This window comes from Onychomys torridus, unplaced genomic scaffold (assembly GCF_903995425.1).
Source record: "Onychomys torridus unplaced genomic scaffold, mOncTor1.1, whole genome shotgun sequence".
Classification (NCBI taxonomy): Eukaryota; Metazoa; Chordata; class Mammalia; order Rodentia; family Cricetidae; genus Onychomys; species Onychomys torridus.
This window is the reverse complement of record NW_023413825.1, coordinates 1,283,418-1,300,984: the sequence shown is the minus strand read 5'-3', so window position 1 is coordinate 1,300,984 and position 17,567 is coordinate 1,283,418. Positions and strand designations below refer to the sequence as shown.

Genomic DNA, 17,567 nt, shown 5'->3' with positions numbered 1-17,567 from the left:
CCCCCTCTCCTGCCTCCTCAAGAATGTTGTTTTATCTCTCACCTTGATATGTAAAAACCTCTTTTGTTCTCAAAGTGCTCTGGAAAATCACTGGGCCTCCTCAAGGCCAGGGGATGGTCTGAGCTTCATTAGCACAGGAGACAAAGCTAGGCATCTCCAGCTAGCTTGTTTCCTAAACTCAGCAGGGCAGTTAGTAACTTAGGTTCAGCAGGTCTGGGGAGCTAAACTGTTTACCAATTGGTCTGGGCACACAAGGATTTCATTGCAAAGGACAGCTAAAATATTAAGGGCTGGGTAACACCAAATATTCATAATAAATGGCTTTGCCTTTTGACAGACCCTTGGCCGGTCAAAGTTCAGCTTTAATACATATCTGAATCTCTATGATATATTCTTGTGGCCTGCAAGACATGAGCAAGCATAAGATGACATGGCCAACCTAGGTGTTGATAGAGGTGGTTTTATGTCATGAAACTGAAAGGAACTGAGGAGTCGGTCTCTGTCCCTGTGTAAATACACAGAAGTTACTCACAGGTAACATTTATGTAGACTAGGTCACATTATGTTGCACTCCTTGGGTCCTACCTAGGTTACACACTCATAGCATACTGAATCAGTCTTAATGACACTGGAAAATTGAAAGCCCTGTCAATCTCAAACAGCATCAACCTAACATCCTTCAAAGGTTCTAAATACTTATCCACCACAGGGCAGTTTATATCCTGAGACTCAGGTTCATGTGTATGCTACTAAATCCTTACCCACCACTGAGTGGGAGTTGTACTTGTGGTTATATATAACAGTACAGTGCAGACAACAGAGAGGAGATTGCCCTGTGTGGGAACTCTGACACTTGCAAGGGTCTCATTCAACTAGTGTTGGCCTATCCCTGCCAACCAGAGTATGAAGTAAGTAAGAAGGTAAATCAGAGGAGATGCATGGTAATCTGAGTGCTCCAAGATGGTGGGTCCTCCTTGTTATGAGAGCAAAACAGACTTGTTACATGGAGCTACAGAAGTTGATGATAGACATCCCTAGGAGGATCATGCAGCCCAGATTACTGTGTCCCATCAAGATGCACTTTACACCACAGCTCAGTATGGGCCAGTGCCCTCCATACCTTTGCTGTCTAAGACTGTACTAAAAAGATAGGTGATGATTAGATTTCCCATGTGTCTTCACTGGGTATCCTAACAACCTATACTCAGTACTTGATGTTTGAACAGAAATCTCAACCAAGAGACCAGCAGCAGGCCTGCTTTCAGATCAGTGGTCCAGGTAGACCACAACATGAGCCATTCTGCTCAAAGCAGTTCATGATGACTGACATAAGCCTCTGGTTCCCTAAGGATGAATCATGAATCTAGAAATGAGCTAGGAATGTGAAGGATTAGAACATGCTTTCAACAAAACTATGTTTTTTCCATGGGCTATAATGTCCCTTCTTGAGAATGTGTGGACCTGTAGAGAGCCCTTGTAAGGTTCAGATGGATAGTGACTATGTGACATATACAACATAGGAGCATAACTTGCTGAAACTGGACTGATGGACCTGGTGTGTTCAGCATGTGTGCTGGTTATGTTGTGTCTTATAAGATCTAGAAACCTGGGGAACCTCAAGTAATTGCCTCCCTCAGATTGGCCTGTGGGGATGTATGGAGACTATTTACTTTTTATAAATTGATATGTGAGAACTCAGCACACCTTAGATATTGCCATTCCTAAGTATGTTTTCCTAGGCTATCTAAGGAGAAGGTAGCTAGGCAAATCCTGAAGAGTTTTCCAGAAAACATCATTGTTTCATGCTCTCTACTTGACTTCCTTTGGCTTGAAAAATGATACAAATAAATAAGAATAGTTTCCAAAATCAATACATCAAAAGTTGGCTCTTTGAATTGATTAACAGTTTTGACATACATTAATCTTTTTTTTTTTAATTGCCAGGTGGTGGTGGTGCACACCTTTAATCCCAGCACTTACAAGGCAGAGTCAGGAGGATCTCTGTGAGTTTGAGACCAGCCTGGGCTACAAAGTGAGTTCCAGGAAGGACACAAAGCTACACAGAGAAACCCTGTCTCAAAAAATCAGAAATTTAACATTATTAACACTAGAAGTGAAATTTGATACCTTATATTCCATTTTCACAATTCTAAGAATTCCATGAGTATGCAATAGTTATTTGCTAATTGTTACTGACCCAGATGAAAGAGACACATTCCTAGAAGCCCAGAACCTACAGAGATAGAAGCATGAAGAAACACAAAACTGAAGACATTTCACAAAAATGAACAGTCTTTTTGTTTGATTTGGTATTTCAAGACAGGGTTTTTCTGTGTAGCCTTGGCTGTCCTGGCACTCCCTTTGTAGATCAAGCTGGCCTCAAACTCACCAAGATGATATGCCTACTTCTGCTTCCCAAGTGCTGGGATTAAAGGTGAGTGCCACCACCACCCAGCTAAAGTGAACTGTTGTTAAGGATGAAAACATGCAACCTAGGAATAGAATCATTTCCAGTGCAGTAGGGGAACACATGAAAACACACAGCCAATTCTGTATTCAGGGGGACACTGAGCTTTGACTCTAAGACCTGGATCAATACCAGGATGCTGCTTTGGCCACATCTTATGTTCAGAACAGAACACTTAGACAAGACAAAGAAGTGAATGTGGCCAATCAATCAGCCATAATATATGTTTGTAGATGACTTGAACTAATCTGTAGAAAATCCTTAAGATTCTACAGACATTTGTGAAACTGGTGAGCACACACACACACCTTAGCTGTACTTCTGTAAATTAATATTGAGCATAAATAATTGGATATACTGTTTCATCACAGGCATAGAGAAAGAAATAAATGTGGTTGCACAGGGCTGGAGAGGATGGGACTGGATTACCAAGGGCTTTGGGAATGGACAATGGTGATGGTCACATGAAAATATGGATGTGTTCATGCCACTTAGATGCCCACTTCAAAATGACCAAATGGGAAATCCCATATATGTCTCAAAAACGTTGCCAGGAAAAGGAACCTTGTGTGATGTCACCCTGTCAATGCCACTCTCAAGTTAGAAGCAGTCCGGGTCAGCCTTTGAAATGACATGTTTTTTCACATGTGTACCTAAAATAAACTGTCACTCACCCTCACTTAACATAAATGACTGTTGTCTAGGCAGCATAGTGTAAATGAGTTCTACATGAAATGTATTTGGATACAGGAGAGGATACATTTATCTTCATGCAAACACTGCAGCAGGTTAAAAGGGGACTCAGAGCATCCAGAAGTTTGGGGCCTCATGAAATTAATTTCCATGGGTTCTGAGAATTGTCTATATATTTCATCCAAAACCCAAGCTCTAAACTCCTTTGCAATTCTGTTTACTATATTGATGTCTTCTTTTACATTTTGCAAACCAAGTATCTGTTAATAACCTGACCTGTCCTTAGACACATGTTTATTCCAGGATTACAGTCATGAGTCATCAACCTGGCTGTACCTGAGTGGTAGCTGATCATTTTCACAATAAAACTATTCTTGTTGTACCCTGCGGCAAGCTCCTCGACCAGCAAGGAAGAACGACCACCATTGGAGGATTCTTCTCAGATCACACTTTATTGGAGCGCCTCTTGGTTGAGGGAGAACAGGAGGTGAGGTGCCCCAAGAACCAAAAGGCAGCTGCTTATATAGCAAACCAAGCGAACGGGTCAGTCTGTGATTGGATCCCGCCAGAATGCAAGCACGGGGAGCCACGGGATAGGCTGAGGACATAAGACCAAATTACCATATACACGCATGCACAAGCCTCCAGGCGCACAGCCCAGCAATCACAGCCAAATATGGAGTTGTTTGCAGCAAAGCTGTCAGGAAGTTGGCACCATCTTAGAATGGCGGCTCCCTACAGTACCCCATTAATAAATAAATGCCCCTACTTTGCTATAGTGTGAGAGGAGAGAGGTCACTCATTCATTACAGCCAGCCTGACTGGAAGACTTGTCATTGAACTGACTGGGTTGGAGACCTCACACTTATACTCTCCAGCATCCTCCAGCCTCACAGGATCTATGCTGAGTCGGCACTTTTTCAGTGACAAGGTCATCCTCTCTGTGAGCTGCAGATTCTGGTTATTGAAGATCCACTGGGTGGAGATTCCAGTGTCAGCTGAGAGGCAGGTGAACACAACAGAGCTCTGCACTGTAACTTTGGTGCTGGTGACTCGAATAAAGGGCTGTGTCACAGGCTCTGTGAAGCAAAAAAAGAAGGGAAATAACAATAGCCATTCAGAGATCTCAACAAGCCCCTCTGTAGTCAGTGGACACTTAATAAAGCCTCTAGGGTGTCACCATTGTGGCTATGACAATAGACAGTCTTCTTGTAGTTTGGATCTACCACTCATGGCTTGTGTGACCCTAATACAGCCTCTGGATTTCCCGAGTCTATTTTGCTTCAGCAGTGCACACAGTGCATGTTTATTGTCTTATCTCTGAGTAAGCTTAGTTATGAGCAATGGCATAACATTGGTATGGGGGAGTTGCTCTAGTCAGCAGCATCTGTTACTATTTGCCTGCAGCAGGGAATTTCCTAGACTGGACCCCTGAGGAAAAGGAGCTGCTTATTGAAATACCTCCTCTGTCCCTCCCCTTTGGGACCCTGACCTTCCTGTGAAGTCTGTTAAGCCCATCATCAGTTGGCTTATGTCCTGGCACCTGTCTACTGAGTAGGAGATGCCCAGGTGACCTATCTAACTGCAGCTGTCACAGAACTTCACAACTGGTCCTGTACTCTATGGGTCTTAGATAGTCAGTAACACTTTGTTCCCTGTCATCTCTAACAGAGAGTCAAACTCAAGCCCTGGAGAAGGGCTCTCCATGGTCATCCGGATCACCAAGATAGGCCAGGCTTGACTCCCGAGGGGTCTTGCTCAAGGCCATTTTCTTGGTGAGAGCCCCAATATTCTGAGGATGACTGACATCCTTGGGCTCAGTTACTGAGTACATATCCTTCTCTGTAGTTGTCAAGAGGTGAGGGATTCTGGTCAACTTTTCTATATGTCTACCTGATGTGTGTCCTGTACTAAGTACTCAAACCCCAATGTGGAGACACAATGTAGAGAGGAGGCAGTCAGTCCACATGGACAGTCCTGCATGTGTAAAAGGAAATCAACCCCACCAGAACTCAGAGGCCCCAAAGAATCACTTACTGTATATGTGGAGGTACACATGTGCTTCTTGAGTTTCAAACTGTGCATTTAAGGTTCGTAGGGTATAGAATCCAGTGTCCTCCTGGGCAGCATGATGGAACAGCAGAGATCCATTGGGGTACACAGTCTCTTTACCACTGTGTGCTGACTCCAGCATACTTTCATTACTGGTTATTATAGTATGTGCAATTTTTTGACTGTTGACAATTGGTATCCCTTTGTACCAGACAAAGGATCGAAGATTCTTTGGAATATTATGAACAAGTAGGAGAGCATTTTCTCCTTCAACAACATTGCGTGGCATTGACTCAATAGTGAGCTGAGCAGGAGGGAGCCTGCAAGCTACAAGGGAGGACAGAGAAGAGAGACAAATTCATCAATACTGAGAACTTTGTTTCTGGTGTAATGTGAAGTTTAGGTCCATCACTTGGCTGAAGTGGGTGGGCATGTCTGTAAACTCAGAGGTGCCTTCCTTCACATTTTTCTCTACAGACCCCAGTCTTCACATTCTGCCCTCTTTGATCTCTTCCCTCTTTGGATGCCATCAACCACTGACTTCAATTATAGCTGGGCTTCCTGGTCCTTTGTCAATTCACTAGAGATGGAGCCTTGTTTGAAAAACTACTTTGATCTTTTTGGAAGGCTCAATTCATGGACAGGCTCAAAAAACATGGGTGGATGGATGAATGAATGTTCATGGATTTGCAAGTCCAGATATTTATGAAATTCTCATGTGTGGAGCTACTAACACCACTTACAACTCTAGGTTACATTAACTTATGCATGTGTGGGGAGTCAGTGTGTGGTTCTGCATGTGTATGAGTGTGAGTGTTTGTGCAGGAGCAGGTGGATAACATCCTGTGTGTATGGGTGAATGCTTTTCACAGCACCAAGAGGGAAGTCAGGGAGCAACTTGATGGAGCCTTTCCTATCCTTCCACCTTAAAATATTCCACCTAGTCTATGCACTCCCTCCCCACACACTACCAGGAAGTATTGTCTTCACCTGTGAGTAAGAGCCACTCCCTGGGGCTGCAACCTTTGCAGAGAAGCACACAGTGAACCTCCATGGTGGCTACAGACTGCTCTGCCCTCCCTCTGTGAACAGCATTTGGTACAGCACTTCTCCCAATCCCTACAGCCTTCCTTCCTCTGAGTTCAGCCTCCTGACAGGTTGGATGTTGTCCAAGGCCATGCTCTGTCCCTTCAACTCTTAGTCCTGTCAGGTATCCCAGTTAACTTCTCTCTTCATTTGTTTTTTCAGTCCTCCAGACCATGCAATGAGCAACAAGGTTGCCAATCATCTCTGTGCCCTAGGGCAACAACAATTCACACAGGGCTCTCCTCTGCTGTGTTCTACCAACCTGTCCTTGATGACACAGAGTCCTAGCAGAGTGCCTAGTCTGCCCTGTGTTCTCAATGCTCTGAGAAGGTGGGATTTACTCCCTGCAGGAAGGTGACAGAGATGTATATGAGTACTGGAAAGGAACCATCTGACTGATGGCTGGGCAAGGTACAGAACCATTCTTAATCGAGTCCATGGTCAGGTCACATTGTCATGAAGACGAATGGGAGAATCATAAGGATATGAAGCTTGAGGTGACCTGAGTTCTGCAGAGAGGTCAGTGGGTCCATCATCCTAGGGCGAGTTCATAGGGACCCTTAATCTTTCTACGAAGGCTGAGGTATGCCTTGGGTCTCTCTGTGTCCTTCCTTGCATGCAGCTGACATCTGTTTAGGTGTAGTCCTCAAAGGATGTGGCAGTAGTTGGGGGATGGTAACACAGGATTCTCTGGCACAGAAGTATGCTTAGAAACACAGGAAGGAACCAGCAGGTCTAAGAAGGTTGTCAGTGACTTCCAGGTCTGTAAGGGACGGAGATGGAATCTAGGCTACAGTTCCTCTTATGGTTCCAGGATATACTTTTCTACAAGTTGATTCTGTGTCCTATAGCCACCTAGTGATAGCTAGAGGAAATGCACAGATGTCCAGATAAGCACCTCTTACCATATGCCTGCTGGAGAGAATTCAAGGGTTGGACACCAGAGGACAATCACTTGCAAGGAGGACTTGTGTCCTTTTTTTTCTCCCCTTGGGGACCCTGATCTTCCTGTGAGGTCTCATGATTTCATCAGGACAGTTAGTTAATAGTCTGGGCAACTGACCAGCTATACTCTCCACATGTGGTCTCTGGTGAAGATAATCCAGGGATCCTAGCCTAACCATAGCTCCCATAATAGTACACTAGCTGGTTTCACATCCCCATAAATCCCTGTTCTCTGCTAACTCTAAAGGGAAGATACATCCAATAAATGACAGAAGGCTCCTAAATGTCATCTGGAGTCTATCCAAGGACAGATATTTGCAGCCAGGGCTTCCCAGCGCCCTGTGTGAGGATCCCATGACTTCTTCAACCAGGGACTGCTTGACCCTCACAGATCCTTTCAGGAATCATTTGCATGGTGTGAGCTCCAAGGATCTGCACTGAAGCTGAAATACTGGGGCTGAGTTTACCCAGCACAGGTATTCCACTCTGCAGATAAAGACAGGTGAGGGCTTCTGATACATTTAAGTTTTTCTAACCTATGTGTGTCCTGCAGTAAGGCCCTAAACCCCAGTGTGGTGACACAGTGCAGTGGGGGAGAAACCAGGCGCAGCTCAGTCCTAACAGTCCAGTGTATGAAGAAGGATAAGCACACCTAGCAGCTGGAGGCCATAGAGAATCACTTACGGTTCACATGGAGCTCCACATGTATTTTTTCAGTTTTGAAAACTCTGTTTAAAGTTTGTAGTGTGTAGAATCCTGCATCTTTCTCTGTTACATCCTGGAGGAGCAGGGATCCATTGCTGTACACTATTGTTCTACTGCTGTGGGCAGGCCCCTGGGTGGTAGAATTTTTGACACTGCTGTATTCTGCAATTTGAAAAATGTGGGAACTATATAGTGATTTGTACCAGGAAAAGGTCTGAAGATCTTCTGGCAGATTAAGAACAAGGAGGAGAACACTTTCCCCTTTAGCAGCATCCCGTGGCACCTGTTCTATGGTGAGTTGGGCAGAAGTGACATCATTGCAGCAAGCAGAAAGGGAGGCTGAAACATGGAAAAAACAGTTATCACAAAGGTATTGTGCTTGGTTGAAAGATGACAACGTTCATCCTAAGCAGGTAGATTCAACACTCACCCTAAAGATGCAGGTGTGGGTGTTTCTAACCCACCTGATGGATGTCAACAACATGACCACTAATTCCTCAGTGCCCTGGAATATGTCCTCTCTACAAGGAACTCCCTCCTGGGGTGTCTACAGGGCTGCCCCTCACTGCCCTCAGTCAATCACTGTGCACACTTAGCACACTGAGGTTGAGATTATACCTCCTTTTCCTCCACAGACCCCACATCTTCATTCTTGTTTTTTTTTTTCTCAGTTTCCTTTGTGGCTTCAGTCAACCCCTGACTTCACCTTCTAGATGTCCTTGCTGCGCTGCCCTGAAGCCCATAAGTCTAGGACTGGGTGGGGTCCAGGAGAAGTCTGATATCATTGCCGGCTCAGGTATTAGGAAAGACTTAGTTACTAAGGTGGCTGGTTTTATGTCAACTTCACACAAGCTACAGTCGATTTGAATGAGGGGGACTCAATTGAAAATGCCACCACCATATTGGTCTGTTGGAAGTCTAGAGTCCAGTGTTTATACTGGTGGTAGATGTGGGAGGTTCCAGCCCATAGAAAGCAGTTTGACTCCTAAACTCAGGGTTCCAGGGTGCTATAAGAGACCCGGCTGAGAAAGTAATCAAGAACAAACTAATAGACATCGCTCCTCCATGGTCTCTGCAACAGGTCCTATATTTATTTATGAAATTCATATTTGGAAAAATAAATATCCCATTTAGACATGGGCAGCCAAAAAATCATACTCCCATTTAGCTCTCCTAGGCATTATTATTCTAGCCCTGGCAAATGCTATGATCACTAGTAGTTGAGCCTAGGGAAGAGGAGTGTGTCCAGAGCTTCCTAGTGCTCACCTCTCTGTTAAGATGCCAAGTTTTCTTCAACCATCCCCTGATTAATGCCTACAGGGTCTTTTTAAACATGAAATTTGTATTGAGATTCCCCATGAGACTGAATGTATTCTGGCATCTTTGACTGCGTTACTTTGTGTCAAGGTCTTTCTTGATATAGGGGTGAGTCAGATGATCTATCAACATTTATCTCCATCATGTGAGTCCTCCACTAAGTGATCAACCACCAACATAGGAACACTATACACAGGCAAGAAAAGACTGTGCTGTGTGTCTAAACCCCACAGGACACTCAATAATCACATAGAATCACTTACTGTCCAACTGGAGTTGAACATGCGTTATTTCAGGTCTCATGTCTGTGGTTAGAGTTAGGAGAGTGTACCATCCGGCATCTCTCCAGGTGGCACTATGGAGCAGCAGGGATCCATTGCTGTACATTGTCTCTCTGCCACTGTGTGCTGGGCCCAGCACACTTGAATTTGTGGCTATTATATATTTGGCAACCTCACGGCTCTGGGACACACGATCTCCTTTGTACCAGTAAATGCCTCGAAGATTCTCTGGGAGATGGTGAACCACTAGAAGAACACTTCCACCTTTAGTAATGGTAGGTGGAATTGATTTAATAGTGAGCCGGGCATAGGTGGAATGGTATCCACAATGGGAGGCTAGAAGGAAAGAAAGATCCATTAATAGTAGAACTTTTGTATTTGCCTGAGTTTTAGCCCTGTGTCCTGAGAAAATGCGTCCATTACTCAGCCTAGGTGTGTGAGTGTCTCCCTGTCATACTGGGTGAAGGTCAGCACATGACCTCTACACATTCAGTGTCCCTGCACATGTCATTTTCTCTGTATGGCACTATCTGCTCTGTTGTCAACAGGGCCCTGAATCTCTGTCCTCAGACCCCTGCTGACATTCACTGTAGATTGCTATTGAGGGGATGACATCCTGGCTTGCTTACCTATAGACCTTGATGACTGACTCTCTGGCTTTCTGTTGTTTATGTGGTTTCCTCTTATGATTCCACTCAACACCTGACTTCAAGTACATTTATTAGGGTCTTTTGAAGATCAGGACTAATCTCTTTTTATGGAAGGCATGCTACCTTGAAAAGATTCTGACACCTGGGGAGAATGAATAAATGAATGAATGAATGAATGAATGAATGAACATGAGAATAAACAACCAATGTTCCAATGTCCAGCATGTCCAGGGTTTTTTGTTTTTGTTTTTTTGTTTTTTAATGGAAGAAACTCTTAGCTTTGTGGCTAATGGATATTCCAGTTTGATTAATTTTTTTACATCTACTTCCATTTCATGTGTGTGTGTGATGCTCTGCCTGTGTGCATGAATGCATGTAGGTGTGAACACATGTGCATTCCTACATAGATGTGTATATGGCCAGGTGCATGCCACAGTATTTATATGTGGGGAAGAGGACTTTTTGAGGAATAAGAAGGTTCTTCCATCTACCACATTGGAGCTGAGGATTAAACTCTGGTCACTGGGCCTGGCAGAATTTTCCTTCATTCACCAAAACACCTCACTGACCCACCCAGGACACATTCTTTTCTGTGTCACCCTGTCATAGTTGGGAACATCAGTCTTCAGAATACAGTAGCCAATGTGATTACCATTGAACAGAGAACAATCTGGTTTTCATCCCTACCCTTTACCATTTCCTGTTCACTGAGAACTTCCTGCTGCTGAACCTCTGTGCATTTATGTGTCACCTTCACTAAACATGAAAGAAGACACCTTGATTCTCCTTCAGACTCTTGTCCTCCTTGGGAACTCCAGCCAAGACCTGATCACCCCACTTCCACACACCATCAGGGAATTATCTCTTCATTTAGGAGATGAGCCCTTGTTCATACTGCCCCTTTAACAAGGTTGGGATCTTGATCCCTGGAACAGGAGGTGTCTCCAAAGGATCCAGCACTGCCACCACACTACACTGTCCTGGAGTCACTTCTCCTTTCCAGAGTCAACTGCACTGTCGCAGAGTCAGCTCTGCTGTCCTGAAGTCAACTCTGCTGTCCAAGAGTCACCTCTGCTGTCCTGCCTCCCTAGAGCTGAGCATGCTATAAGGCAGAAGCCCCTCCCAGAGTCACCTGGGCTACTGATGGGCCCTTGTCCGAAGCAGTGCTGTCTTATCCCCTTGGAATTGCTTGGTGATTCTCTTCCCCAATCCCTTTCTTTATGTTTCAGTCCTCCAGACCACAGATGTGAGCAACAGGCCAGTAATCATCCCTGTGCTCCAAAGTGTAATAGCTCACCCCAGGGCTGACCTCTGCTGCGTCCTGGCCTTGGCTCTGTAGCACTAAAGAGGGGGAGACTTTGTCTTCCCTATGCATTCTTTACAACACAGAAATGCCTCTGTCCACCCAGTTGTCCTCATGTACTTAATGCTCTGGGAAGGTTGAATTAGCTCTGAACTAGAAGGCAATGGATTTCTGTGAGGGCTGGAAAGGGACCACCTGAGTGATGTCAGGGGAAGGACACTCATCGCTTACAACTAGGGTCACCATTTCAGGGTCTCAGCCAGGACAGATATGCAGGAACAGCTTTATTAGGAAATTCATGTCTTGTGTTTGGAAAAGGTCACCTATGTCTTGGACAGCTGTTGACTCACCCTGCTGTGGAGGGTGTCAAAGGGAATCATGAATTCCAGCCTTCTTTTGTTGTTGGCTGAGGTATAGTTCAGGTCTGCCATGTCCACCCTGACAATTTAGGGATGTCTCCATCCTTTGCTTGGTAATTCCCCTGTGGTCACCCTCTCTTTCCTTAAGGAAGATGCTAGAAGGAATGAGGCTGAACATGATCCCCTAGCATAGTACTGTTCTCAGACAGAGAAAGCACCATAGGTCAGAATGGCCTTGTGGGAGGGACCTTAGGTCTGTAGTGACAGAAATGGAAATCATTCAAGTTTCTTTCATCTTCTCCAGGAAAGCAGCATCTTAGAGTTTGACTGTGAGCTAATATCACTCATGGAGATTGATAGTATGACTGGAGCTCATGTCTGGGAGCTGTCAAGACCAACAAAAACCTGTTACTATTTGGATGCATGAGGGAATTCCCTGCACTAGAACCCAGAGGACAAGCACTTTCCAGGTGGATCTGTGTCCTCTCTTCTTCACCTTGGGGACCCTGACATTCCTGTGAGTCTTATAAGCCCATGAGGACAGTTGACTGCTGGCCTGTGTAACTGTCCAGTTCTGCTCTCCATGCTGAGTCTCAGAAGGAGGTAACTAGGTGACCTACCTTGAATGTTGCTCTCATGACAATGCACTGATTTGTTTCAAATTCTATGGAACATGGATGACCAAAACCATTATTACCTGCCAGCTCCATAAAGAGGTAAGAGTTGAGACATGGTACATGAAGAAGTAAGAATTCCCAGGTTCACTTGTAGTCACTCCTCAGACAGAAATCTGGAACAAGAGCTTCCTGGTACTTACATCTCTGTGAAAATGCCAACATATGCCTAATGCCAACACAGTGTCTGTCTGAACCATGTACATGCTAATAACCCCAAAACACAAGATTGAGTCGTCTAATGCTACTTGCACAGACTGACCCTTTCTCATCACACACACACACACACACACACACACACCCCTCTGAGGGTGGAGTCAGGGCAGGAGTCTTATCTATGGCCATTTGTCTATAGTATGTGTGTCCTGCACTAAGTGCTAAACACCAAAATGGGGACACAGTTCAGAGTGGATGTATGCACAGGCCAAGAAAGAAAGTCCTGTGAGTCCATACACAACCCAGGACTGAATGATTTTGAGAATCACTTACTGTCCAAGTGGAGTTGCACATGAGCTATTTCAGCTATCAGATCTGTGGTCAGAGTTAATAGGGTGTAGAATCCAGCATCCTTCCAGGTGACATTGTGGAGAACCAAGGATCCATTGCTGTACACTGTCTCTCGACCACTGTGTGCAGGGCCTGGCACACTTGAATTCTTGGCTATTATGTGTCGGCCAACCTCATGGTTCTTGAACACATTAATTCCTTTATACCAGAAAAGGGCTTGAAGATTCTCCGGGAGATGGTGAACCACAAGAAGAACACTTGCCCCTACTCCAACACTAGATGGCACTGATTCAATAGTGGGCTGGGCAGAGGTGGGATGGCGCCCACAGTTCAAAAGAGAGGCTGGAAGGGAAGATAGAGATTGATCAATAGTTGGATCTTTGTATTAGGCTAAGATGAGGCCCTGTGTCCTGAGCAGGTGTGTCCATAGCTTAGCTTGGGTGTGTGGGTTGGTGACTTCCTGTCATTTACTGACTTCCATGTCTTCAGTGTCCCTGCACATGCCATTTCCTCTGTACGGACTTCTCTGCTCAGGTTTTAATATGACCCTAGCTTAAAGCCTAAAACCACTGCTCACATCAGTGTAGATTGATGTGGTGATCATGTCTCCCTGACCTCTTCTCTACATGCATAGACATCTGATCCTCTGACTTTCTGTTGTTTATGTTCTTTCCTTGTGTGGTTCCAGTCAACACTGGACTTCACCTTCTAGCTTTCTCTACTTCCAGTCCACTAGGACTAGGAAATAGTAAGAACTGGATTCAACCTATGTTTTTTAAAGAAATGGTGCCTAGAAAAGCTCATATACCTGTGGAGAATGAATGAATGAATGATATCCTGTGTATGCCCATGAATGTTTAAGAAATTTATAGGTTTGGAAATACAGAGTTGAATGTTTCCATTTGCTTTGATTTTTTTATACTCATTTGTATTTTTCTGTGAGTTTGTGTTCAAGGTCATGACTCAGGATGTGGGAGTGAGTGCAGGATACAGTACCTAGGTGAACATCAGAGGACTGTGTTCCTTAGTCTCAGCATGTCAGACATTGAAGTAAGAGCTTGTCTCTAGTGCGCTATGTCTCTGATCCATATAAGCTTGATTATTCTTCATTAGGATGCCAAGGTGAGGACATCAGTGTTCAGTTATTGTCTTCATGCTGATTAAACTTGGGTAAGAACAATCCCATACCCCCTTACTTTTTCAGATTCACCAAGGATAAGAATAAGTTACCTGCTGCTGAGCCTCAGGCCTACCCTGTGTCTTCTTCTCTACAAACATTGAGACTCCTCAGGTCCTTATTCCCTTAGGAGACTCCAGATGGTAGGTCAGTCCTCTCTTCTCACATGCTGTCAACTCATGGTCTCCTGTGATCAGGAGCTCCTGAGTGTCCGTGACTCTTTGCAGAGGGAAAGAAAGGTGCATCCCTAGTCTCTGTGGCCTGACACATCCTCATTCTAGGGCACATCTGCTCCTAGGCTCTGCTACCCTTCCCTCATGTGAACTGAGCCTTCTCCCAGGATGGAGCATCTCCCAGAGTTCCATGGGCTGTGGGGTTCTCTGTTCAAAACCCTGCTCTGTCCCCTTACTGTCAGTGCTGTCCCATATCCCTCTCCACTTCTCCCCTTATGTCTCAGTCCTCCAGACCACACAGTGATCAGAAGGGCGGATGAGCATCCCTGTGCCCGGAGAGAACAGCAGCTCACCCTAGGGATGCCCTCTGCTGTGTCCTGGCCCTGGTCTGTCAGCACCAAAGAGGGAGCCTCTGCACTCCACATACAACAGAGAAACCCAGCTGGGCACCCAGCCTGCCCTGTGTGCTTGGTTCTCTGAAAAGAAGGAATATCCTCTTAGCAGGAAGGTGACAGAGGTGTCTGTGAGGCCTCAAGGGACCAGCTGAGTGAGGCAGGAAGCATGGACAGATCCATTCTCACTGCAGTTATCAGTCAGGGTTCTGACCCAGGACAAAGGCCCAAGAGAAGATGTGTCAGTAGCCTCACATCCTATGTATGTGTGAGGAGGTGGCCTGGTTCCTATAAAGAGGGCTTCATGATAATGCTCCCATTTCTGTTTCCTGAGCTATGTGTTGAGTCCACGTGCTCCCTGGCCTCTAAGATGCCTTGGACCTCTGTCTAGGTGATTCCTCTTGGCTAGCCTATCTTTCTTGAAGGAAATACACAAGGTCTGGCACTCAACACGATCCCCTGGCACTGCAGAGGATGCAGAAAGCAATGAGTATGTCTGCGAAGTCTGTGTCACTGACCTCCAGTCTGTAAGGAGAGGGGTGGGAGCCAGGATACAAGGTAAGTTCCGTTTTAGGAAAATACCTTTCAGAGTGTTGATTGCATATCCAGATTCTCCCCCTGGTGATCACTGGGGGAACTGCAGCTCACATCTGGAGAGCTGTTGAGATCAGAAGATCTTGAAGACATTTACCAAAAAGAAAGAATTCCTTGAAAGAATTCCCTTGGGTGAACCACAGAGGACAAGCACTTGTCAGGGTGACATTTGTCCTCTGGCTCACTCCTTCATGACCCTGACCTTCCTGTGAAGTCTTATAAACCTATCAGGACTGTTATTGGCCTGGGCACCTGTCCAGCTATGCTCCCCTTTTGAGTCTCCGGAGAAGATGTCCACGGGTTCTAGCTTAACCGTGGCTCTGACAGTGCACTGGCTGGTTTCACATGGCATAAGACTTTAGATAGTAGAAAGCACTGTTCCTGATCATAGGAAGTTAAAATCCAAACTTTGAAAAAATGCTTCTCATGAATTCCTGGAATTGAGTCTGGTACAGAGGAATGGAGCCAGGGCATCCTGGTGCTCACCTCTCTCCAAGGATCCAGTGTTTTCCTCAATCAGGCACAATGTTGATTTCCTCAAAGTCTTTATCATGGACACATTCCTGGTGAGAACCCCAAAATTCTAGATAAAGGATGATATACTAGGTTGAGTTACTCACCACACGTTCTCTCGTGTGCAAGGGTTATATTTTACTGCAGTGATTCTACAGAATTTAATGTGTCCTGCATTAAATTCTCAAGCCACAACATCAGTACACAGTGCAGAGAGGAGGTATGCATGTGCTAGGCCTGACACTTCCATGTGTGTCCAGTAGATTGAACCCCACCCAGCATGGAGAATTCACAAAGAATTACTTACTGTACACATGAAGGTGTATATATGTTGTTGATACAATTTTTACTTGTCTACTTCTGGTTTGTAGGATATAGAATCCCGTGTCATCATGGGTGACATTCTGAGTCCACAGGGATCCATTTGGGTACACTGTCTCTCTACCACTGTGTGCTGGCCCCGGCACAGCTATATTATATTTCAGTGAGTAGATGGCAATTTTATGGTCCATATTAGCTCCTTCTTTAAACCAGGATATGGTTAAAAGATTCTCTGGCAGATTGTAGACAAGGAAAAGGTTGCTTTCTCCTTCGACTACATGGGGAGGCACTGATTCAATGGTGACTTGGGCAGTGGTGGTCCGGTACCAACAGGTTAAAAGGGAGGCTAGAAAGGGATAAAAAGCATCAATATTGAGCAGGTGTGATCATAACTCAGCTTAGCCATCTGGCTAGTGGTGTGCCCATCCTCCTTGATGGAGATGAGCAACATGATCTCCATTTTTCAGAGCCTCTGACTGTGTCTTTTCCTTTTCAAAGAATAATCTTCTCACTTCTCTGCCTGGATGCCCACATCAGTATTCCCATATCTCTCCTCACATAAAGAGTATTTGGTGTGATGAAGCCACTCTGACCTCCTCCTCTATTTGGAATCACCATACCATGATTGGGGACATCAAGCTTCAGAACATGGCAACCAGTGGACTCACTTTGAATGAGGAGTGTTTGGGGCTTTTCTCTTCCCCTCATTACCTCCCATCCTCCGAAAGCTTCAGGATTCTGAGCCTCTGTCCCTCACTGCACCTTCTGCACTATGACTGCAAACATAAACCCCCAGTCTTCTCTTAGGATCCTGTCTTCTTTAGTTCACTCTCCACAGTCAGAGAGTGGGTACACTCACCTGTGAGCAGTAGCCCCTGCCATGGGTTACAGCCCTTGCAGGGAATCACTGAGGACTCCATCATCTCTCTTCTCACTGTGCTGTTCTCCGTATTAGGCGAAGAGATTCAGCTACTACACAGCTCCCAGGCTCTTCTGTCCTTCCTCCTTCTGAGATGAGCACTCTTCCAGGCTGGAGCATCTCACAGACCACAGTGGACTGTCAGTCGTTTGATCCGTGGCCAAGGCACTACTCTGTCCCTTCCACTCCCAGGGCTGTCCCACACTCCTCTCATCTTTTCTATTTTTTTTTTTTTATGTTGAGCCTCTAAGTAACACATTGAGCAACAAGGCTGATAAGCATCTCCATGCCCTCAGAGAACAATCACTCATCTCAGGCCTGACATCTGCTCTGTCCTAGCCTTGGGTCCATCAGCACCCAAGGAGGAAACTCCATCCTGCCTGTGTGTCCTTGTAACACAGAGACACAGCTGAACATCTGGTCTTCCCTGCATCCTCAG

At 45.3% G+C, this 17,567-nt stretch overlaps 1 protein-coding gene across 2 annotated transcripts; it reads right to left on the bottom strand.

The window, feature by feature from the left end:
• Positions 1-3,955: 3,955 nt before the first annotated feature.
• LOC118576518 (carcinoembryonic antigen-related cell adhesion molecule 3-like) lies at positions 3,956-17,141 on the bottom strand. 2 transcript variants are annotated; one of them, XM_036176764.1, is made up of 7 exons: positions 17,069-17,141; positions 16,196-16,555; positions 13,022-13,381; positions 9,529-9,882; positions 7,928-8,287; positions 5,198-5,539; positions 3,956-4,239 (listed from the first exon to the last, which is right to left on the bottom strand). In XM_036176764.1, exons 1-7 carry the CDS (start codon positions 17,130-17,132, stop codon positions 3,956-3,958), a joined length of 2,124 nt encoding a protein of 707 aa, XP_036032657.1. In that variant the 5' UTR covers positions 17,133-17,141. The 2 variants fall into 2 exon arrangements, with proteins under 2 accessions (XP_036032657.1, XP_036032658.1); XM_036176765.1 differs by lacking the exons at positions 5,198-5,539; positions 9,529-9,882 and having other exon boundaries at positions 17,069-17,132.
• Positions 17,142-17,567: the final 426 nt, after the last annotated feature.